The sequence below is a fragment of the Heptranchias perlo genome, chromosome 22 (genome assembly GCF_035084215.1).
Source record: "Heptranchias perlo isolate sHepPer1 chromosome 22, sHepPer1.hap1, whole genome shotgun sequence".
NCBI lineage: Eukaryota > Metazoa > Chordata > Chondrichthyes > Hexanchiformes > Hexanchidae > Heptranchias > Heptranchias perlo.
Window position 1 is genome coordinate 37,796,459 of NC_090346.1, and position 25,467 is coordinate 37,821,925.

At 42.1% G+C, this 25,467-nt stretch overlaps 1 protein-coding gene across 4 annotated transcripts in view; it reads left to right on the forward strand.

The window, feature by feature from the left end:
* The window catches only part of rhbdl1 (rhomboid, veinlet-like 1 (Drosophila)), a 151,712-nt gene that overhangs the window by 50,250 nt on the left and 75,995 nt on the right, over nt 1–25,467 (forward strand). For 2 of the 4 annotated variants that reach the window (XM_068003306.1, XM_068003309.1), the window contains exon 1: nt 19,401–19,553. The exons of 1 other annotated variant lie outside the window; for it this stretch is intronic. In XM_068003306.1, coding sequence (XP_067859407.1) covers nt 19,488–19,553 — 66 coding nt within the window. In that variant the 5' untranslated portion in view covers nt 19,401–19,487. Of the gene's footprint in view, nt 1–19,400; nt 19,554–25,467 lie in introns of those variants that run through there. One more of the 4 variants, XM_068003308.1, reaches the window with a different exon arrangement.

Consider the following 25,467-nt stretch of genomic DNA (forward strand, 5'->3'; position numbering starts at 1 on the left):
TAGACTCCAAAAATCCATCAATCTCAGCCTTGCATATACTCAACAATTCAGCATCCACAACCCTCTGGGTAGAGAATTCCAAAGATTCACAACCCTCTGAGTGAAGAAATTCTTCCTCATCTCAGTCTTAAATGTCCTACCCCTTATCCTGTGACTATGCCCTCTAGTTCTAGACTCTCCAGCCAGGGGGACACAACCTCTCAGCATCTACCTTGTCAAGCCCCCTCAGAATCTTATATGTTTCAATGAGATCACCTCTCATTCTTCTAAACTCCAGAGAGTATAAGCCCATTCTACTCAACCTCTCCTCAAAGGACAACACTTTCATCCCAGGAATCAAACTAGTGAACCTTCATTTCACCGTCTCTAAGGCAAGTATATCCTTCCTTAGATAAGGAGATCAAAACTGTACACAGTTCTCCAGGTGAGGTCTCACCAAAGCCGTGTACAATTGTGTAAGACTTCTTTACTCTTGTACTCTAACCCCCTTGCAATAAAGGCCAACATGCAATTTGCTTTCCTAATTGCCTGCTGTACCTGCATGCTAACTTTTTGTGTTTCTTGTACCTTTTAAAAAACCTAATGCCCTTTAAAATCTCTGGACGTTTTAAAAGCCCTCCAGCTTGCAGGTCTGCCCCAGGCCTTCTTCCTGCTAGATTTCCATGGGAGTGTTGCAAACTCAGGCCTAGAAATTGGGCATTGAGTGCCGCACCGAAACTGGTGCGTAAAAAGACCACATAAAATTGGTCCTTTTGCATCATCTGGATGCGACCGGTGTGCTGGGAAATGCTAGTCGTGCCCCAAGAGGCGATGTACCAGTTGCAAAGAGGAGGAAAGTCGGATGGCAGGGACGCTGGCACCGGGCCTATGGTAAGTCTGAGGGAGGAGGAGGTCGGGATTTCCCAGTTTCAGCATGGTCACCATGGAGGAGCAAAGGCTCTGGTTCTGTGCAACTATTACAGTTTCAGAAATTAGATACAGAGTAGTACAGGGGAAGGGGGAATTATAGCTTCTAATGCCACCCCCCCCCCCACTCCCCGCCCTCCAAGTGAAATGAATTGAACTTTGACTTGTACCTGCGAGGAAATAATCCTCCCTAGATCTGGCAGACTGCAGAATTGCTTTACTTACTATTATTGCATAGTGAAACTCAGCTTATATAACGTTACTGCACCAAACTAGGGAGTTGCACACCTCCTTAACATAGTATTAAGAAAATAATTGAGTGTTCTATTTCTGTCTATATGAATGGGTTTTGATTCAAATCCATCAAAAGTTAGATGTGCTGTACAGCAGCCATTGGCACACAATCAGCAAGTGAGCAAGGCTCGGGGAGAAGTATATCTTAATATTGAAAACAATCCTACTATAATTCATCCTTAGGCTCAGAATCTGCTTGTATAGATGATTGCTTAAATTTGTTTGCAAATTCTATCTGTTCTTGACAAAATTGACATTAACGTTTAATAATGAAAAATAAGGATTTTCAGTTGATCAGGAGAAATGTTTGTTTGTTGGAGATTAGCCATTTCATAAGTTTGCATTGACCAGATTTTTTCTGTGTATTTGTTCACATTGAACGGTGTTAGTGCTGGGAAATTAAACACTCCCACTTTGGATACCTAGAGTCATCAACAAGGATTCCTAAGTCAGGTGTAGCACAGTTAGACTCATAGTAAAGCTTCCTCTACTCTTCCCTAATAATGTGCCTCAGCTCCAGCCTTAGATGAGCACCCCTTATTTCACCAGTGTGTAAATTTTCTATTTCCCACACCGGTCATCCTGTGACTTCTCCAAGAGAGATTGCCAAACTAGAGAACTTTTTATGCTGTGGGCCATTAGAAACAGGATTGAAGCTGCCATCAGTCTAGGCTTGATTTGAAGCCAAATCCCGGAGATTGGAGGCCAGAACTGAACTCATAGCACCACCTAGTCTCACTGATCAGATATTGGCAAAAATATTTATTTTAATTAAGAACTATCAAGGCTATGTGCATTAAAGAGATATTGTCATTTAACAAAGTGTCTTTTACTGTTACTAGTAAACAAAGGTTGGATTTATCTTGAAATCTCCCATAATTTGACTACCATTTGCCACTATAAATGTGTCTAATTGTGTATTCCAAATCAGTGTGAGCAAAATCAAGACCATGGAAAGGAATTTTCTGACTTTGCATTCCTAGTGGGGAGCCTGTACTTTTACACACCCACTTTTAACCTGGAAGTGGAGCAGGGTTGCGGTCACGACTCAAAAAACTACTCATTCTTGGGGGTTAAAAATTCCCCCAGGTAGGCTATCATGCCATGATGCCAGTAATGGTTTGGATGTAATGCACACCAAAGAGTAAACTGCTGTGAATTCATAACTGGACCTCCTCGTTCAGACCTAATCATCCCCCTACGGTGAGAGACATGAAGATTGTATGCACTGAGAGTGTGCAATCTGAAGGAAGTCGATGAGTGCACAGTAAGATCATTAGCCAAAGAATGGACAGAGTCCAATGATGAGGAAGTCATTTATGTGACGATGGAACAAAGTAGGAGACAGGACAGTGGACTGGGGACCCCCTGAGTTAGTGGGAAAAGAGTCAGGGAATGAATCATCAACCACAATGCAAATACAGCAATTGGCAGGAATCTGAACTCCCAAACCCCCTCCTCCCACTATAGGATTTTTGGTGACCCTCAAATCTGGTATGCTAAACCTCCTACCCCCAACTACAACTTGTGTGTTAATGGCGAAATATATTAGGCCACAGTTGCTGTAAAAATAACGGCGCTCACGACTAATGGCGCTTGATGTTATTTAAGGGTAAATGGTACAGCAACTTCAGGCGAGGAGCAGATGCACATTTAAATATGAATATCCAAAAGTTGCTGTCCGAGTTACGCCTCTCTGCCGTTAGCTTCACGAAAATGGCATCTCACCCTTAGCCTCCCCTTTTATTTAGGAACTTGATGTATATGCCCATTAATTGCCTATTAAACTCGCCACAGAAAGTTAAGTCTTGGCATTACAAGTGTAAGTACCCGTTTAACGACGTGATGATTGTTAATTACTGCCAACCAACCTCTCTGGCACCGAAAATTAACTATTACAAGTGTGGAGTCTTATTCCTTCAGGTTTTGAATTTTTCAGGGAGATTTTATTCTTACTTTTCCTTTCTGTCTCTTTTCTTCTCTCAATCCAATCTTTCTTTCTTTCCTTCTCTTTATTCCTCTTTCTGTACCTGATTTGACATTGAATTCACCCTTCTACTTTACACTTCCTTCTCAGTCCTTCTTGTGTTTATTTCCCAATCCTTAAATTTCATTGGTAAAGGAGATACCCGGTTGGTTGCCCTGTTCACTCAGATCCCAGATGCCCTGTTCCCCTCATTGCGCCGTTATCAGCTCGCACTTTCAGCAACTTTGTGGGCAAAAGTTTTTTGAGCTGAAGGGTCTAAATAACAGCAGACACAGTTAGATGCCTTTCTACAGCAAATTCTGGCCCATTTCTTTTTGTTTTTGCTTGAGTGGTTTTGTTTGTAAAATAATTCATGTCTCAAAGTCTAGCAATCTATCACAAGTGCCCAACACAAACACAGATTATTTACAAGAACCACTAGTCTCAATGTCATAAGATTTGTCTTTTCCTCAAATTATATATTCTCTATGAAAATTAAACTTTCACCAGGGTGGAGGAAAGGAGGCTTTATTCAGTTCTGACAAATCTCTCAGCTGGTGTATTTCAATGTCTCCTCGATGTATATTCTAATTATTATTTGTCTATCTCTGTTACCTCTGTAGGATTATGCCTTGTGGTTCTGTCGTGCTGCATTATTCTACTATTGAATTATATTGTTCTTGCAGACACTGCAATAAACAGGCATGTTACACAGTGAAGGTGCTGATACTCCACTAATCCTTCTGCAGATCTTTTTGACCCAACCAAGTGCTCTTGACTTATTTGTTGACTGTTGCAGTGTTCACATGTACAGTGAGCTGCCTAGCAGTGTCTTCCTTTTGTCAGTCTCTCTGTGTCTTGACGTGGAATTTAGTTCAGCTTTGGATGTTGTCCTTGGTTTTTCTAGTATGGGCTTTCTGTTCCTATATATTCCTTTCATCTTTTTTGGCAATTATATAAAAAAATGTTTTCTTTCTCCCGTCTCTCTCTCCATATCGAACATTACCTCTGCTTGAGGGGATGGCTGGGGATCTGCTCCCAATGCTTTGCCAATGTTGTTTTTCAGTTGATGATTAGATAACTTTCCCAATGATATTCCATACCTCTCCGTAAGGAGGTGCCTGGCCCCCACTGCTGGCACCCCCCGAGATTAGGAAATTCATTTCTGGTGGGGAATGGTCAGTGTTGTGCTTTTTTAAAATCACAGGTAGGGTTGCAAAAGGAATTATTCGGAAACAAATGCATCAGATCTCCCAAACATATCTGACTACATTATATCCAAATGAACTTGTCTTTACGCATACAAATAATAAGTGCCAGCAACTACAGGCTAACAGCATCATATAAATAATTAAAAATACTAAATCAGAGGGTAGGGAGACAGCACAGCCAACCTCTGGGCCTGCTGGCTTCAAAGAGAGAGAGAGAGAGAGATGGAGAAATTTCCAGTGTCAAATCCTTCCTAGCGCAGTGATTGAAATTGTGTCTGGTACCCAGCAGAGGGTGCAAGTGTGTGTAGCTGGCAATTCTAGAGCAGGGTCAGAATTACATCTGGGGTGAATAACCCTGGACTATAGGAGCTGTGTAATTACAGCAGTCCGGTGCACCTGTCCAAATATATAGGAGAAATGGCTAAATTAAACACAAATACAAGTTGTGCGTTTGTACCCAAATTTGTACCCTTGCCATGTAAGAATATCAGGGTCCACATTGAACCTGAGAGTAGTCCATGGAATGATCAGCCATGTCCTCAGAGCAGTCAGTACAATAGGCACATGTGCCCTGGGAGTGGTCAGTAGTACAGGCACTTTCAACCTGGGAGTGAGCATCATAGGTACATCCAATCTGGGAGTGAGCATCACAAACATATTCAATCTGGGAGCGAGCATCACAAACACATTCAATCAGGGAGCGAGCATCACAAACACATCCAATCTGGGAGCGAGCGTTACAAACACATTCAATCTGGAAGCGAGCGTCACAAACACATTCAATCTGGGAGCGAGCATCACAAACACATCCAATTTGGGAGTGAGCATCACAAACACATTCAATCTGGGAGCGAGCATCACAAACACATCCAATTTGGGAGTGAGCATCTTAAACACTTTCAGTCTGGGAGCGAGCGTCACAAACACATTCAATCTGGGAGCGAGCATCACAAACACATTCAATCTGGGAGCGAGCATCATAAACACATTCAATCTGGGAGTGAGCGTCACAAACACATTCAATCTGGGAGCGAGCATCATAAACACATTCAATCTGGGAGTGAGCGTCACAAACACATTCAATCTGGGAGTGAACATCACAGGTACATCCAATCTGGGAGTGAGAATCACAGGTACACCCAACCTGGGAATGGCCAGTATTATGGACACATGTAGCCTGTGAGTGCTCAATGCCAGAGATGCATGGGATTTGGAAGCTGTTGGTACTGTAAGGGTATTTAATCTGGTCATTGCAGTCTTTATGCTATTATCACTCATCACTAATTAAAATGAATCAACAAAATAATTTGAAATCCCAGTTGGAAGAGCAGCTGAACTTTGCTGAAATGGAAATCCTCCATAAATACAATTTCAGGGCCATCATGAGCACGTGATGCATCTTAATTTTTTTTAGCAAATTAATAACCTTGCATCAAGGCTGGATAAAAAGAGACTTCCCGGTGTAGTAACCCTGCTCTCAATTGGTTTTATTCTATGGTCTCAGTGCTGTATATTGTAATTATTGTTCTTAATTGCATCACGTTATAGTCTCCTAGCTAATTTGATTTAAAAAAAACTTGAGAATTATAGCAATTCCTGGGAATTGATCAGCCCCCACTCGAGGTAACAGTGTTAAACTACCCTCAGTGCTGAGAACTTAGTTTTTTTTATGGAACTTGCATCATTAATAATTCAGACTTGCATTACAGAAGCAATAGATTTTCTGTTCCATTGGGAATTGTGAAGTTTGTTTCTATATTTGTTTCTTATGAATTTGTGTGATCCTCATTCAGGCTCTCCCTCAGGTACAGCATTGTGATTTTTCCAACTGTTTTAACTGCTAAGTGTTCAGCTGCCATTTTCTTCCATGTTCTTCATATCACTTTGGAATATCTGAGTATATCTTATTCTCCAGAATCATTTAACATGCACCAGCAAACCCACCAACATCTGGCAGAATTTATACTAGTAATGTACTTTAAAATAATCAAAATGCTTTTCAAAATAAATCCCCAAAAGCCTGTTGGGAGCAACGCAATAATAGTTAAGTACTTTGGAAGAAAAACTACTTGATAGGCTAATTGTATGAAGTGCACTTAGCATTTTAAACAAATGCAGCTGGTACTGTGTAAAGGCTGATAGCGATACATATATCATACACATCTCATATAGAAGCTGAATACTGCTTTATTGGGGAGATAGGCAACAGCAGTTGGATAAATGGCGTACATCTCCTATTTGAACAGAGTCTATCAGAGATGCCATAAGAGTGAAAACAAGCTCCTCCATCACCAAGACAGCTTGTCCCTTTAGTGTTATACACACAGTCCCTAAAATTCCTGGGGCTGGAGAGGGCGGGAAAGCAGACACATCATCCCCCGGGAGGGCCGGAATATGGGGTGGAACCTAGGATTCTGGCCTGTTTAACTTGTGCAAGAAATTCTGGTCAGGGAGAAGTGGGAGGGTCTTCCATCTATGTCAAGGGTGCGTGTCTGGGGGAGTTCCCTGGCTACCATGGGAATTCCGTCCAGTACACCATATAAGCCCCAATGGGACTTTTGCCAACTGGGAGCTGGTGAAAGTTCCTTTGACGGCTGTATTAAGGATGCAAAAAGTAGCACAGGTGCAGGCAAAGGTAACCAATCCCACAACTGTACCTTTGTGACCTTTCCTGGGTCTTCCATTTGCCATCAGCGAAACATAATGCTGCTCTGATTTTCTGGTGTGCTGTTGGGGAAGGCACTTCCGATGCATCTTTATAGTTGTGGCCGCCTGCCCCAAGGATTTAAATGACCCCGTCCCCCAATTTGGGATGTTGAGGTCCATGGGCAGATAGTAGTTCTGCTCTGCCACACTCACCCCATTGGAGAGTAATTCCAGAAGTGAGGTGAGAGTGATTGCTCTTGACATCAAGGCAGCATTCGACTGAGTGTGGCACCAAGGAGCCCTAGTAAAACTGGTCAATGGGATTCAGGGGGAAAGCTCTCCAATGGCTGGAGTCATACCTAGCACATAGGAAGATGGTAGAGGTTGTTGGAGGCCAATCAATGCAGCCCCATGACATCGCTGCAGGAGTTCCTCAGGACAGCATCCTAGACCCATCTATCTTCAGCTGCTTCATCAATGACCTTCCCTCCATCATAAGGTTGGAAGTGGGGCTGTTCGCTGATGATTGCACGGCATTCAATTCCATTCGTAATTCCTCAGATAATGAAGCAGTCCATGCCCGCACGCAGCAAGACCTGGACAAAATCCAGGCTTGGGCTGATAAGTGGCAAGTAACATTTGTGCCGCTTAAGTGTCCAGGCAATGACCACCTTCAACAAGAGAGAGTCTAACCACCTCCTCTTGACATTCAATGGCACTATCATTGCTGAGTTCCCCACCATTAACATCGTGGGGGTTACCATTGACCAGAAACTCAGCTGGACCAGCCACATAAATGCCGTGTCTACTAGAGCAGGTCAGAGGCTGGGTATCCTGCACCAAGTGGCTCACCTCCTGACTCCCCAAAGTCTTTCCACCATCTATAACACACAAGTCAGGAGTGTGATGGAAGATGGAATACGATCCACTTGCCCAGATGGGTGCAACTGCAACAACACTCAAGAAGCTCAACACCATTCAGGACAAAGCAGTCCTTCTGATCGGCACCCCATCCATCCAAGACCAACAGCACCATCATTTCCAAGTTCCTCTCCAAGTCACACACCATCCCGACTTGGATGTATATTGCCATTCCTTCATTGTTGCTGGGCCAACATCTAGGAACCTAACAGCATTGTGGGATTACCTTCACCACATGGACTTCAGCGGTTCAATAAAACGGCTCACTGCCACCTTCTCAAGGGCAAATAGGGATGAAAAATAAGTGCTGTCTTTGCTAGCGATACCCACATCCCAAGAATGAATTTTTAAAAATCCTGGAATTTTGGGGTCATACATTCCAAGTTCTGTGATAGATGCAATCAACTGGGTGATTAACAGAAATTCAGAGATGATGTGAGCTAGAAGCACATGAATGAGGAATAGAGTGTAATAAGCAGCACGTGCAGTATATTTTGAGATATTTTAAACAGAAGCGTGTCTTGTGTCCTTTATTCTCTACAATTCTGTTCTTAGACATTGGCTTTCTACAGTGGTTAACACAAAACTTACAACATTTAGAGGAAAAAACTACAGGAATTAAGGCAGAGGTATGTACAAGCCATGTAGTGCCAGACGAGAATTAATAGTCAGCTTTTGTCCAAATGATGCTGTACGTATATAGGAGCTGGCTTCAAGACATACATAAAAACATAAGGTATGGAATGAGCAGATTAGGACTCCTGATTCCAGCAGACCACATACAATTTGCTATCATGGATTCCCACCGACTTTAATCTGCCAATGAAGGTGAACATCAATTAATTTCCAACAAGGGAAAGATCAGTAAAATTTCTTTCTGAACCAAAATGTAATTGAGGGAGAATTCCAGCAAGTTAATCTAATATTACAATCTATATTATTCTACACCTGAAAAGTTGCATTTCACAGATGAGATTCCCCTGGTCTGAATATGACGAGAACGATATTATCCTGTATAGTATATGACCCCAGAGGGCAATTAATTATTACCTTTTTACCCAATGTACATTCTATGGATGAAATTATATGCTATGTACTATGTCAAAGCATACGTGACATTTATGTAATGGACCTGTCTAGTCTCATAAGTAGCCCAGCGAATCTTCTACATGGTTGGGGCCATATCTGGGCCCAATCTATACTGCTTGACAGCAAAGGCCAGGAAATGCCCTTAACTTACATAAGCTCAGATTTTTCTTTGGTTTGCAGTTGCTGCCAGAAGTGCAGTGGGGGCAGGACTTTTGCCTGCAGCAGCTTAAAGGGCCAGACATCATCACAAAGGAGGAGTGAAAATCATTTCAGAATGTCATAAAGATCTGTTGCAGAACAGAGAGGCTGCACTGGAAATGCAGCTGGCCCAAATAAAGCAGAGCAGGAAATCCCTTGTTTGGGATTGAGCAGAGAAGGCCCTTAAAAGGAGCCTTCATGAGGAGGAGGAAGCATTGGAGCTCCTGGGGATGTAGACAGTACATAGGAACATAGGAACAGGAGTAGGCCATTCAGCCCCTTGTGTCTGCTCTGCCATTTGATAAGATCATGGCTGATCTGTGATCTAACTCCATATACCTGCCTTTGGCCCATATCCCTTAATACCTTTGGTTGCCAAAAAGCTATCTATCTCAGATTTAAATTTAGCAATTGAGCTAGTATCAATTGCCGTTTGCGGAAGAGAGTTCCAAACTTCTACAACCCTTTGTGTGTAGAAATGTTTTCTAATCTCGCTCCTGAATGGTCTGGCTCTAATTTTTAGACTGTGCCCCCTACTCCTAAAATCCCCAACCAGCGGAAATAGTTTCTCTCTATCCACCCTATCTGTTCCCCTTAATATCTTATAAACTTCGATCAGATCACCCCTTAACCTTCGAAACTCTGGAGAACAACCCCAATTTGTGTAATCTCTCCTCATAACTTAACCCTTGAAGTCCGGGTATCATTCTAGTAAACCTACGCTGCACTCCCTCCAAGGCCAATATGTCCTTCCGAAGGTGCGGTGCCCAGAACTGCTCACAGTACTCCAGGTGCGGTCTAACCAGGGTTTTGTATAGCTGCAGCATAACTTCTGCCCCCTTGTACTCCAGTCCTCTAGATATAAAGGCCAACATTCCATTTGCCTTCTTGATTATTTTCTGCACCTGTTCATGACACTTCAATGATCTATGTACCTGAACCCCTAAGTCCCTTTGGACATCCACTGTTTTTAACTTTTTACCATTTAGAAAGTACCCTGTTCTATCCTTTTTTGATCCAAAGTGGATGACCTCACATTTGTCTACATTGAATTCCATTTGCCACAGTTTTGCCCATTCACCTAATCTATCAATATCGCTTTGTAATTTTATGTTTTCATCTACACTGCTTACAATGCTACCAATCTTTGTGTCATCGGCAAACTTAGATATGAGACTTTCTCTGCCTTCATCTAAGTCGTTAATAAATATTGTGAATAATTGAGGCTCCAAGACAGATCCCTGCGGGACTCCACCAGTCACATCCTGCCAATGTGCGTACCTTCCCATTATCCCTACTCTCTGTCGCCTTTCGCTCAGCTAACTTCCTAACCAAGTCCGTACTTTTCCCTCGATTCCATGGGCTTCTATCTTAGCTAACAGTCTCTTATGTGGGACCTTATCAAATGCCTTCTGTAAGTCCATTGACATTCCCCTGTCCACTACTTTAGTCACCTCTTTAAAAAATTCAATCAGGTTTGTCAGGCACGACCTACCTTTCACAGATCCATGATGGCTCTCTCTGATTAACTGAAAATTCTTGAGATGTTCAGTCACCCTATCCTTAATTATAGACTCCAGCATTTTCCCCACAACAGATGTTAGGCTAACTGGTCTATAATTCCCCGGTTTCTCTCTCTCTCCTTTCTTAAAAAGCGGAGTGATATGTGCAATTTTCTAATCTAGAGGGACAGTTCCTGAATCTAGAGAACTTTGAAAGATTATAGTTAGGGCATCCGCAATGTGCTCACCTACTTCCTTTAAAACCCTGGGATGGAAACCATCTGGTCCTGGGATTTGTCACTCTTTAGTGCTATTATTTTCTTCATTACTGTTGCTTTGCTTATGTTAATTTTATCGAGTCCCTGTCCCTGATTTAATATAAGTTTTCTTGGGATTTCTGGCATGCTATCCTCTTTTTCGACTGTAAATACTGACGCAAAGTAATTGTTCAACATGTCCGCCATTTCCCCATTGCCAATGACAATATCCCCACTTTCAGTTTTTAAGGGGCCAACACTGCTCCTGACCACCCTCTTTTTCCTAATATAACAGTAGAGGGAGTCAGAGGGCTGCTGCCAGCTGAATGCTCATCATGACATTCTGCTTCTCTTCTTTCTCATGCCATTGGACCACATATCAGCTGTCAGCAAACTAGATCATGTCACTGTCAAGAAGAAGCAAAGGAGAAAGAACAATCAGACCTCTCTGCTTTGGCCCTGCCAGCACTTTGTCACATGCACTGTCACTCACGCTTTCCCTATCACCACCTGAGGGGCATTAGAGAGTGAGCAAGAGGGGAGTACACATGGTGATACATAATATATAAGTGGACAGGAGGAGGAAGACATTGCTTCCCAGAGGGTCAGGTGGCATTACCCCTTGGGCGAATAGCCTTGGGATCCAAATCTCCTGAGTCCTGCTTTTAGAAGAAGTTTGCTTTCAGAGCATCAAATGTATGTGCGGGCACTCTGAACAATTTCCAACTATCTGCATTTGCAGCTCCATGATGTATGGGTTTGCAGTATCATAGTCCACCCTGGAGTGTGTGTGTTCCAGGCCAATCTGCAGTGGAGGCCCCCATGGCAGATTCCCTAAAGATGGTGTTAGCTTCTTCCAGGGATGCTCAAACTGCTGATAAAGAGGCTTTAGTCGCCAGAATGGACAGGACTGTCTTTTTTGGCTTTGACAGGCTTGCTGAGTGGTTACAGACAACCATCTCTCAGTGCTTCACTGATCTGATTGGCACCAGTAGGTCTGCTTTCGTGTCAGTCAACAGCTATGCAGAGCCAATGCCCGGTACTAGTGGCATGACAGGAATGCATTCATATGATACTGTGTCTCTCAAAATAGCAGTGCATAAACAGCCCCTCCACCAGCCCCCTATGATGCCTGCACACGGCAGAAAGAAGGCAGGGCCAGGCTGCATAAGAGGGGCACCTGTATCTCTTGGGACCTAGCTTCCATGAGACAAGGGCCACCTCAGTTCCAAGATGCTCCTAGTGGAACACAGCAGGCAGCCAGTTCAGGTACTCCAACCACTGAGGTAACATCTAGGAGAAGCATCATGCTAGGTTTAAGAGGTTACACATCACCCACTGACACCAAGAGAAAGCAAACATGGAAAGCAACATTAAGCATGCAAATACAGTATGGGTGTTGATTAAAATTGTAGTTGCATTAAGATGTTTGTGGATGATGGCACCTTTGTGGTAGGAAGATGTAAACAGGACTGTTCATGCACTGGGTAGAGGTGGTATTCAACAGGTCATGTAACAGATTGACATAAATGTCTTTTGCAGTCATAAACAAGTTGTCCTCCACATCCTCTTCTGGCTGCTGCTGCTTCTCTGGCTGATCCACTTGGTGCCCTTGTGTACCTTTCTCTTCCTGGACTACCACGAGGAGACCTCTTTGTAAGGCAAAGTTGTGTAGCACGCACCACACCATGATGTTCCTTGAGACCCTAGCTGGAATATATTGCATAGCAGCCCGATGCTGATCCAGGCTCTTGAAGGGTGCTTTCAGAATTCTAGTTAAGAACATAAGAACATTAGAAATAGGAGCAGGAGTAGGCCATATGGCTCCTCAAGCCTGCTCCGCCATTCAATAAGATCATGGCTGATCTTTTACTTCAATTCCACTTTCCCACCCTATACACATATCCCTTAATTCCCTTAGTATCCAAAAATCTATCAGTCTCAGTTTTGAATATACTGAACAACTGAGCATCCACAGCCCTCTAGGGTAAAGAATTCCAAAGACTCACAACCTTCTGGGTGAAGAAATTTTTCCTCATCACAGTTCTATATGGCTGACCCCTTATCCTGAGACTATGACCCCTAGTTCTAGGCTCTCCCAGCCAGGGGAAATAACCTGTCAGCATCTACCCTGTCAAGTCCTCTAAGAATTTTATATGTTTTAATGAGACCATCCCTCATTCTTCTAAACTCCAGAGAGTATAGGCCCATTCTACTCAATCTCTCCTCATAGGACAACCCTCTCATCCCAGGAATCAATTTAGTGAACCTTTGTTTCACCCCCTCCACGACAAGTATATCCTTCCTTTGGTAAGGAGACCAAAACAGTACATAGTACTCCAGGTGAGGTCTCACCAAAGTCCTATATAATTGCAGCAAGACTTCTTTATTCTTATACTCCAATCCTCTTGCAATAAAGGCTAACATACCATTTTCTTCCTAATTGTTTTCTGTACCTACTTGTTAACTTTCTGTGATTCGTGCACAAGCACTCCCAAATCCCTGTGAATACCAACATTTACTAGTCTCTCGCCTTTTAAAAGATAGTCTGCTTTTCTATTTTTCCTACCAAAGTGGATAATTTCACATTTCCCCACATTATACTCCATCTGCCACCATCTTGTCCAATCACTTAACCTATTTATATCCCTTTGCAGCCTCTTTGCGTCCTCCTCACAGCTTACTTTCCCACCTAGCTTTGTATCGTCAGCAAGCTTGGATATATTGCACTCGGTCCTCTCATCTAAGTCATTGATATAGATTGTAAATGGCTGAGGCCCAAGCACTGATCCTTGCGGCACATCACTAGTTACAACCTGCCAACCGGAAAATGACCCGTTTATTCCTACTCTCTGTTTTCCGTCCGTCAACCAATCCTCAATCCATGCTAATATATTACCCCCAATCCCATGAGCCCTAATCTTGTGTAACAACCTCTTGTATGGCACCTTACCGAATGCCTTTTGAAAATCTAAATATACTACATCCACTGGTTCCCCCATATCTACCCTCCCAGTTACACCTTAAAAACCTCTAAAAAATGTCAAACACGATTTCCCTTTCATAAAACCGTGTTGACTCTGCCGAATCATATTATGATTTTCTAAGTGCCCTGTTACCACGTCCCTAATAATAGATTCCAGCATTTTCCCTACTACCGATGTCAGGCTAACTGGCCAAAAGTTCCCTGTTTTCTCTCTCCCTCCTTGTTTCAATGAAACCACCACTCATTCTTCTAAACTCCAGTGAATATAAGCCCATTCTACTCAATCCCTTGAATACCGGGGTTACATTTGCTACCTTCCAATCCATGGGAACCGTTCTAGAATCTAGGGAATTCTGGAAGATCAAAACCAATGCATCCACTATCTCTGCAGCCACTTCTTTTAAAACCCTAGGATGTAGGCCTAAAGGTCCAAGGGATTTGTTGGCTTTTAGTTCCATTAATTTCTCCAGTACTTTTTCTTTACTAATACTAATTACTTTAAGTTCCTCACTCTCATTAGACCCTTGGTTCCCTACTATTTCCGGTATGTTTTTTGTGTCTTCTACTGTGAAGGCAGATACAAAATATTTGTTTGAAAAATGTCTCTGCCATTTCCTTATTCTCCATTATAATTTCTCCTGTCTCTGCCTCTAAGGGACTCATGTTTACTTTGGCTAATCTCTTCCTTTTTACATACTTGTAGAAGCTCTTACAATCTGTTTTTTATATTTCTTGCTAGTTTACTCTCATATTCTATTTTCTCCCCCTTTATCAATTTCTTGGTCATCCTTTGCTGATTTCTAAAACCCTCCCAATCCTACTACTTACTGCTCTTTTTGGTAACATTGTAAACCTTTTTTTTCAATCTAATACTATCCTTAAGTTCTGTGCTTTACGATGATTCTGGTGCAAAAATGGACTTTGATATAGTGTTGCCTCAGCTGCTATCCTGGAAAACATGCTGATTTCATCAACCATGGTTATAGATGGTAAGCCTTGGCCTCCCAGGATCCGTTCAGAGACTTGCCTTTCTGGGTCAAAGAGTGCTGGCATTGTGGACTGCTCTAAAATGAAGGCATTATGGCGTTTCCAGGAAAGCAAGCATTCAATGCATGATGCAGTGCTATTGGTCAGAAATAAATTGGAGATTGAAAGAGTGGAATCCTTTCCTATTGGTATAAGTGATGGTATTAATCAAAGCTGTTCTATAAAACAGTGGTACCTAATTATGCAGCTGCTGGTTATCCATGGGGAAGTGGATGGACTGGGTTGCTGTCGCAAACAATGCAGCTGAATCTTGCTTTATACATCTGTACAGAGCTGATTTGCCAATACAACTGAAATCCCCACTAGGAGCCTGGAATGACCCTATAACATAATAGTTTGGGGTGACTGTGACCTTTACAGCTACTGACAGTATGGTGCCTTTGGAGGAGGTGGGCTGTTGGTCAGGTTCCAGCATTAGGCATAACTCATTGATGGCTCCCTTTGTGAAGTGCAGCATCTTCAAGTATTGCTCGTAGGTCAACTGGCGATAGAAGTGCCTTAGTCGATATATTCTGGAATTAGGGCACAGGCAGGTAGGTGCCATATGCCCCATGGGTGCCTGACCAGCCTGACCTTCCTTTATTGCTTCCTTCTCCTCGTCTTCCAAGAAATCAAATTACAGGGATATACCCAATGTGAGACCTTTTAGAATTGGGGGTGGGCCCAATTAGTCTCAAAAATGGGAGCCATACAGTAGAAGGCACAAAGGTAGATGGTGGAGCAGTTGTCAGCAGTGAAAAAACAAAATGAAATAATCAAATATGGCTGACAAACTTTTTATGAAGCCTTTCATAAACGACCTGGCGGGGTAATTTTGTGAATCAAAGTGATTCTTTATTTAGTAATTTAAAAAGAGCACATAGCAAGCATGAAGCAACTCAATTAATACAAGGATTACTCTACCCGATAATACAAGTGGGGGTTCATAACATTCCTTACTTAATGATTTAAAAGAGCATATGAGCAGACAAAAAACAAAGCAAGCAAGTAACGGATACAACCTTATGCATCAAAGCAGTCGTCTAGGTCAAAGCAGTCGTTTAGGTCCAAAAGTAGGGAGTTGATTACTGTGGTAACAGGTGGTGTGTTGAATGATGTGTTGGTTAGTAGGTCGAGGCTCCTTGGCTCATCATCAGTGTTTTCCTCTTTGTCCTAGTTCAGTAGTAGAGTTGTGAGATTCTGTGTCTTCCCATTTGTCTTGTTGTCAAATTGCACAAGTCGAGTCTTCTTGTCAAAGTCCAGAAACACAGACTTTTTGTCGAAGTTATTTAAATGTACAGTCTGTTGGTTGAAATTCAGAAGTAGAGTTTTTTCTTCAAAGTTCAGAAGCAAACTATCAGAGTGCCCATTATTCGAGGCGCTCATGCCTGTTGAAGTTCCTTCCTGCTGCTCTGATGTTGTCTATTGTCTGTTGTTTTGACTACTACAATGTCTTATCTTTATATGCTTCTGAGCAAATAGGTGTGAACCAAGTTACGAGAAGGCCCAATTTGTCCATAGCATTAAGATGGGTGGCTGGTTGGACCACTCATGAACCGTATGAACCCCTTATATCCTCCCCTTTGTGCAAAGCCAGGTGTCCTCTTATCTTTGTCCTTTGCAGTTGTTCTGAACATTGAAAACCTTCTGGAAGCTTCTGGAAGCTTTTCCTTATCAATTGTTATTGAAAGTTGCAGCCTGTTTACAGTTTCTGTACTGTATTGCTCCTGCAGTGTTAAACTGATGTTCAACTGTCCAATTTAAATGGTTTGCATTTTGCTGTTTTGCAATTGTGCATTTATACTGTAATATCCAGGGTAAGTTATCCCTTGCTTTCAAATGTACTGTAAATGTACTATCCAAGTGAATGTCCAAACCCTTAAAGGGACTGATTAACCCTTTATGTTGAATCGTCCAGTAGTTCAAAAGAGTAAAATGGGGTTTGACCCAATGTCCAAAATCCTTACAGCCCTTTAAATCGACCTCCACCTTTACATTGTCACCTCACAACCCTGCACACTTGTTTTATATGGTTGTAATGAGTAATGAGCGGTTTTGAGGTATTAATGACAGAAAATGAGATGCATGATATCACCCTGGCATCACCAACTCATTTAAATACAGGCACCCATTTTAGGGTGAGTGCTTCTAGCACTGGCCAGGAATGATGGTGGGAAATTGGGCGGCTGAAAAAAATGGGTAGTAAAATCCAGCGTTACAGTTCATGCCCCATTTCAGCCTGCTGAATAAAGGGGGAAGGTCTGTGATAGGGTGGAGGGCAGGAATGATTAAATGACAAAAGGGATGATGGTGCAAGACAAGGAGGATGGTAATGGGACAAGTTAAGAAACAAAAGATGGGTCTAGAGTAGCTGTAAATGGCAACAGCAGAACCATTACCAGCACCAGCTGTCTGAAAAAATGGGAGCAGTGGTTATGATCTGAAGCTATTTAAATCAATATTGAGTCCAGAAGGTTGTAAGTGCCTAATTGAAAGATGAGATGCTGTTCTTTGAGCTTCATTGGAACAGTGTAGGAGGCTTGTTATTTAATCACTCCTGCCCTCCACCCTATCACACACCTTCCCTTTTGTTCTTTCCTTCCCTCCCTTCCTCTCCCCCCACCCCTTTCACTGGCTCTGTACTTGATTTAAAAACTGTTAAAATTTCAACTTCTTCCAGTTCTGATGAAAGGTCATTGACCTGAAACGTTAATTCTGTTTCTTTCTCCACAGATGCTGCCTGACTTGCTGAGTATTTCCAGCATTTTCTGTTTTTATTTCAGATTTTCAGCATCCACAGTATTTCGCTTTTGGTAACGCAATTATGTCATTAAACAACGGCGCCCCTTTAAGTCGACCGTGTATTATTAGGGGATCGCACAGTGATCCTTCTTTGTTCTTCAGGAAACAAGAATCTTGGGCCAGATTTTACTCTGAGCGACCGTTCGTTGGACTTACACTTGCCCATAGACTTTGTATGGGGTTTTGCACGGCAAGTTGCTGTCAGCCAAAAAGCACAGCGCCCTCTACAGGGCATCTGAGACCTGTGTGAACAGGGCAAGCAACTGTGTATCTCCTTAACCAATCAGATTGAAGAATCGTTAATAAGCAGCACAGAGTTTGAACCAGGAAGTTTAAGTTAGCATAATGAATTCAATGTCAAATCAGGTACCTAAAGCAAAATAAGGAGGGAAAGAAAGATTGGATTAAGAGAGAGAGATAAAAGAGACAGAAAGAAAAAGTAGAAAAAAATGTATTTTGTTTAAAAAAAAATCTCCAACAATAATTAAAAGCTGAAGGAATGAGACTCCACACATGTAAAAGTTAATTTTTAGTGCCAGAGAGGTTGTTTGGCAGTAATTAAGACATACCATGTTGTTAGAAGGGTGCTTAGACTGGAATGCACAAGCCCCAACTTTTTTTGGCACGTTTAGTCTGTACCTCTGAGGTAACTACAGGAACTTCACAACGTTCAATACATTTGAATGGTGAGTCAGACGGTGCGATGCCGTTTTCGCACAGCTTATGGAGGAGCAGGGCATCTCGGACAGCAACTTCTGGATTTCTGCGTTTAACTGCGCATGTGCAGTCGCCAGAAGTTGCTGTCCGATTGGCACATAAATAACAGTAAGCACCATTATTTTTACAGCAAAATCCGGCCCGTTGTATTTAGAGCTATTTATATTTTCAATTGTATTGAATCTAGTTAATAAAATAAGATCTCAACTGCTTATGTGGGATTAATTTGTCAGTTACTTTTACTACCATTAAAGGAGTTTTCAGCAATCCCTGGACAATAATTAGTTTTGGAATTTTCCAATATTTGGGAATTTTCCAATGTCGCTCTGGTGATTACTTTAATGATTAACCTACTGAATTGGTAACATGTGCTGACCTAATCCCTCAATTGGAAGAGTACTTTCTGCTTAAGGTAGGTCCTCTGTAACAGTGCGTCCATTCACAGCCTGCTCAGTGGGATCCTCATCACTCTATGTCCCTTTGTTTTAGCAAGGCTAACTTTCTTACAAATATGCACAAACCTCAATGCACGGTGATTGTAAAACTGGTTCGAACTGATTGTGTAATCAATAAAATACGTGGTTGATCTTCCTAGCGCTTATGGGAACACAATGATCTCTAGTCTGCGCTTCTAAGTATACTAATATACCTCCAATTGCTCTCTGAAAGTTCTAAAAAATGTCAACATTAGGAAATCTTGTTGATTTTCTAGGCTCTGTTTTAGCCAATCCAGTGGCACCAGTAATGGGGAAGTTTAGCTTGAGCCCAGGAGAAGCTTGATGCACGTTAATGCAGGCTGTAACTTCAGGCTGGCTAGAGAACTGATCCAGAACCACTCAATACCACTGGCTGCATACAATTACGTACTCAGCTAGTCGAGTGTCTTCTGGGATCAGTCAGCACAGAACCTCCTGCCAGGCTGGTCCAAAGTCCCAACATCGTTGAAATGAATAGAGCAAATCTGGGATGCAGATACTCGTCTCCACATCTGCTGTCAGTGGAATGACTGAAGAGGGAAGGAGACCCAAAATGGTAGGTCTTTGTGAGTCTAGAAAATCAACAACATTTTATGATTGGTAACACATTTTGCTATAATTACATTTTTTTCAGAGAGTGATTAGGGTACACTTTTAACGGACACTATAACCCCCAGACTTTCCTACCCCTATAATGATTACCTCGTGACTGTCGCCCTCTGTCTTTGCATCATTGCACTCCAATGTAATTGTTTGATTTAAACACAAATATAAAAAAAGCAACAAATTTTACAAAAATTTAGTCACCTCATGATTACTTCACACAAAAGCTCCTATGCCAATTAATGTCATAGAGTTTGCAATTAAACCCTACACCCAAAGGCTGTTCCTCTATCGAATCATTTCGCTACAGATGATCTCTCATAAATTCATTTTATACAAGCTCCAGAACCTTTGCATAGATCCGCTCCTCCTCAAGCTGTTGGCAGTTTCAGTGAACGGTGTTCATAACTGACCCAGAGCGTATGCACAGATCAGCTGTCCTTTTTATTCAGTGACTCTTTAAACAAACAGATTCATTTTATTGGCTTTAACCTGGGACAGTGTGTGGGATTCAGAGGAGCATGTCCTGTAAATTTGATTATTTTTTCCTCTGCTATATTATTTGTAGTCCTGTCAACATGTTGGGCTGTTGAAATAATCTAATAGGTTGCTATGCTGGGACCTTAGCAACAGAGCAGCCAATGGCTGTACTTTTTTTTACTACAATTTCAGCCTTATCAGTGGAGCTAGGGGAAAAAAACCCCCAGCACATAGATTGTGTTATAAAAAAGAAACAGCTCATTTAAAAACATTCTACTGCTTCCCTTTATTCTCCTCAGTCGGTACCACTTATCTTTATAGCCATTATATACAGTCTGCTACTGCTGGGAGTTAGCTTTCATTCCCAAATCTTTGGGAAGAGAAAATTAAATGTCAGAGACAGAGTAGTAAAATATTCACTGCAAAGTGCAACAATGGAGCTTTGTGCCCAAAGCTGTACATGATACCCAGGGCCTGACGTCCATCAGTTCAGAAAACACAGGCGTAAAGCATGTTTTTTGATCTTTTAATAAATCCTGCAATGAAATCAAAGTAGTACATGGCACTCCTAAGTACTAACTATGAGAAATGGGAATTTGTAAGTGCCAATGAAAAATTAGCAGACAGGAGATCAGTATGTTTTTAATGCAACAACGAAGGAGGCAGTGCGGGATCTGGCTGTAGGAAATTAATGGGGACAAAAGATACGGTAGGAGTAGGGGAACATCTAAGAAACAGCAACTGTAACACAACTAGGTTCATTATGAAAATTGAAAAGGAGAAGGAACAGTCAAAGATAAAGATACTTGATTGGAAAATGAAAATTTTAATGAAATAAAAAGTTAACTAGCCTGGCTAAATTGAAAGGAAAAATTGGCATATAAGACAGTGAATAATCAATGGGAAACATCTAAACAAGAGATGATTAGGCTACAAACTAGACATATTCCCACAGGAGGTAAATGGGGTGCAGCAAAAACTGGAGTTGCTGGATCAGTGGAGAAATTAAAATTAAAATGGGACTTAAAAAAGGATCATATACCAAATCTAAAAATATTAATACAAAAGAAAATAAAGTGGAAGGGACTGGAAGCAAAAAAAATTAGAAAGGTCCAGGAGGGTTTTGTGAAGAAAGACTGGCAGGAACATAAAGGGAAATAGTAAAGGATTTAATAGACACATAGGAGAAGATTTTTAACTCCCGGCATGGAACAGACAGGCAGCCATTTTCAGGGCCGGGCCTCACTTTCATACCGTCGGCAAGTTGCGTGCCCTGAATGGGTGTCCTGCTGCACCTCGCCGGCTCTGGGCCAGCCCGATATCGGGTGGCCTGGTTGCCTAACCAATCAGCAGGCAGGTAAGTCCGGGGATGGAGGGGACTGTACGCGGAGAGGGGAACCCGAGAGGGCAGCGGCCCACAGTATTCTTGTGGAGCCCAGAGTAGCATTCATGCTCCTGACCCCATAAAACTGTTCTGTACTTACCTTTTCTGCTTCACCGCCCAGTATGTACATCATAGCGCCCCCTATTTGCATGCAGATGTGAGATTTCTGTGCTTGTTGTGCGCAAATTGGCTGCTGTGCTTCCTACCTTACAACAGTGACTACACTTCAAAAGTACTTAATTGGCTGTAAAGTGTTTTGAGATGTCCTGAGATCATGAAAGGCGCTGAATGAATGCAAGTCTTTTCTTTCTTATAGTGTTGAAAATTTGGTGTGGCTCAAATTATAAAAGTCACTGGGCCCTGCTGGTAAAATGCAGAGGGAAATCAGAGAGGAAATTCGGAGGCTCTGACTATGATCCTTCAAAAATCCTTGGACATGGAAGTTCTGACAGAGGACTGGAGGGTTACCAATGTAACCAATGTAATGGGACAGAGTAGATAGATACAGACTGTTTCCAGTGATTGAGGAGTCTGGAATGAGAGTACAAAGAAATGATTAAAGGTAAGAGATTTAGAACAGAGAGCAGGAGAAACTTTGTTCACACAGAGGGTTAGGAGGCTGTGGATGCAATGACTATATCAGCATTTAAGATTAGGTTAGATAGGAGGTTGAAGGAAAAGGGAATAAATGGATATGCATTCCACATGGGATTAGGATTATGGCTCTTGTGGTGGATGAACACCAACACAGACTGGTTGTGCCGAATGGCCTGTTTCTGTGTTGTAATTTCTATGTAATTCTTTTCGGTTAGCTATCCATAAGAAGTATGGAGAAAATCACAATACACAAGGAGCAAAGGCGGCAGTAAAACACATGAAATATGTACACTACTTGCACTGCACATCTTAATATTAATTCAGTGTTACTATATCTTGCAGCCTGTCGTTCTTTATTGCATAGAAAATAAAATGTCAATTGTCGAAAAACTAAATAATAAAACATATGTAGCCAATTTATGCACAGGAAGATCCCACAAACAGCTTTGAGAAAATGATCAGATAATGTGATTTAATGATGTTGATTGAAGAATCAATGTTGGCCAGGAAACCAGCAGAACGTATTTCAATACAGTTAAATGTGAGATGGCGCATTTTGGTAGGAAGAATGATGAGGTTGCATATTGCTTGGATAATAAGTCTAAATGGGTTAAAGGAGCAAAGGGATCTAGGGTACAGATACACAAATCACTAAAAGTGCAACACAGGTTAATAAGGCCATAAAAAAGGCAAACCAAGCAATGGGGTTCATTTCTAGAGGGATAGAATTGAAAAGCAGAGAAGTTATGTTAAACTTGTATAGAACCATGGTTAGACCACACTTGGAGTACTATGCCCAGTTCTGGTCTCCATATTACAAAAAGGATATAGAGGCACTGGGGAAAATGCAAAATAGATTCACAAGGATGATACCACAACTGAGAGGATATACCTATCAGGAAAGGCGGAACAGTTCTTTTCTCTGGAAAAAAGGAAGACTGAGGGGTGACCTGATAGAGGGTCTTTAAGATAATGAAAGGGCTTGATAGGGTAGATGTAGAGAAAATGTTTCCACTTGTGGGGGTGTCCAAAACTAGAGATCATAAATATAAGATAGTCATTAATAAATCCAATAGGGAATTCAGGAGAAACTTCTTTACCCAAAGAGTGGTAAGAATGTGGAATGTGCTACTACAAGGAGAAGTTGAGGCAAATAGCATAGATCATTTAAGGGAAAGTTAGATAAGCACATGAGGGAGAAAGGAAGAGAAGGATATGCTGATAGGGTTGGGAGGAGGCTCATGTGGAGCATAAACTCCGGCATAGACAAGTTGGGCCAAATGGCCTGTGCTGTAGACTCTATGTAACTCTCCTACTCTTCTTTGAAAAGTGCCACGGGATCCTTGTCCACTTGAGAGGGCAGATGGGGCCTCAGTTTAATGTTTCATCCAGAAGTCAGCACCTCCGACAGTGCAACACTCCCTCAGTATTGCACTAGAGTGTGAGCCTCTGGAGTGGGGCTTGAACCCACAACCTTATGACTCAGAGGTGAAAGTGCGACCATTGAGCCACCTAATTAGACAATATTAGGTAATATATGCTAGCAATTTTAATTTGCAGTTCAAATGAAAAAAACCTGTGCCTGGACCTGATAAAAAGCATTTAGAAATGACTTTTAAATGGATTTTCTTACAAAAATAAGACGAATCTTATAACTTCATCCAACCCTATCAGCATATCCTTCTATTCCTTTCTCCCTTATATGCTTACCTAACTTTCCCTTAAATGCGTCTATGCTATTTGCCTCAACTACTCCTTGTAGTAGCACATTCCACATTCTTACCACACTTTGGGTAAAGAAGTTTCTCCTGAATTCCCTATTGGATTTATTAATATCTATCTTATATTTATGAGGCTAGCTGTAGACTCCAAGAAGATATCAATGGGTTGGTGGAGTGGGCGGAAAAGTGGCAAATGGAGTTCAACCCGGAGAAGTGTGAGGTAATACACTTAGGGAGGGCAAACAGTGAAAGGGAATACGCAGTAAACGGGAATGTATTGAGAGGGGTAGAGGAAGTGAGAGACCTTGGAGTGCATGTGCACAGGTCCCTGAAGGTGGCAGTACAGGTAGATAAGGTTGTGAAGAAGGCATACGGAATGCTCTCCGTTATTAGCCGAGGTATAGAATACAAAAGCAGGGATGTAATGATGGAACTGTATAAAGCGCTGGTAAGGCCACAGCTGGAGTATTGTGCACTGTTCTGGTCACCACATTACAGGAAGGACGTATTTGCTCTGGAGAGAGTGCAGAGAAGATTTACAAGAATGTTGCCAGGGCTTGAAAATTGCAGCTGCGAGGAAAGATTGGATAGGCTGGGGTTGTTTTCCTTGGAGCAGAGGTGGCTGAGGGGAGAATTGATTGAGGTGTACAAAATTATGAGGGGCCTAGATAGAGTAGACAGGAAGTACCTGTTTCCCCTAGTGGAGAGTTCAAGAACTAGAGGACATAGCTTTAAGCTGATTGGCGGAAGGATTAGAGGGGACATGAGGAAAAACTTTTTTACCCAGAGGGTGGTGGGTGTCTGGAATTCACTGCCTGAATTGGTGGTAGAGGCAGGGACCCTCAACTCTTTTAAAAAGTACTTGCACCTGCACCTAAAGTGCTGTAAGCTGCAGGGCTACGGACTGGGTGCTGGAAGGTGGGATTAGAATGGGCACCTGGTTGTTCTTCGAGCTGGCGCGGACACGATGGGTCGAATGGCCCCCTTCTGTGCTGTATCTTTTCTATGGTTCTAACGTTACCATCCGAGGACATCATCAGAATTTTCCTGAATGTTATACATTTCCTTGCCATTGTTCCTATATTTGTTCCTGTAGGCCCACAGAAGTGAAAGTTTAGCAACCTTTCAGCAATACCAGCAAAAATAATAAATTGGCACTATTTAAATAGCACATTTAAATAGCACCAATAGTCTCAAAGCAGTTCATAAAGGTGTAATCAGAAACATGGATGCCAAGCCAAAGAAGTAGATATTAGAAGGGACCAAAAGTTTGGTAAAAGAGGTGGGTTTAAAGGAGGGCCTTAAAGGAGGAGAGATAGAGGGATTTAGGGAGAGAATCTCAGAGCATGGAGTTGAGGAGGCTGAAGGCATGGCCGCCAATGATCAGACAAAGGGACGGGGATGCACAAGTAGAATGGAGAGTTCGGCGATGGGGTGGGGGGAATGATTGTAGAGCTGGAGGAGCTTATAGAGATAGAGAGTGGTGAGGACATGAAGGGATTTAAACACATAAAATTCTCCTGGTATTTTGTAAAATGGTGAAAGAGCGCAATAGTCCTGTCTGATTGAGACTGGAAAACCTCATTAACATATAAGTGCTACTTAGCAATAGATGCCATGCATTGAAATTGCTGGTTTGGTGGCACCCTATTATATAATCATGGAAGATGTTCATATTTTACCTG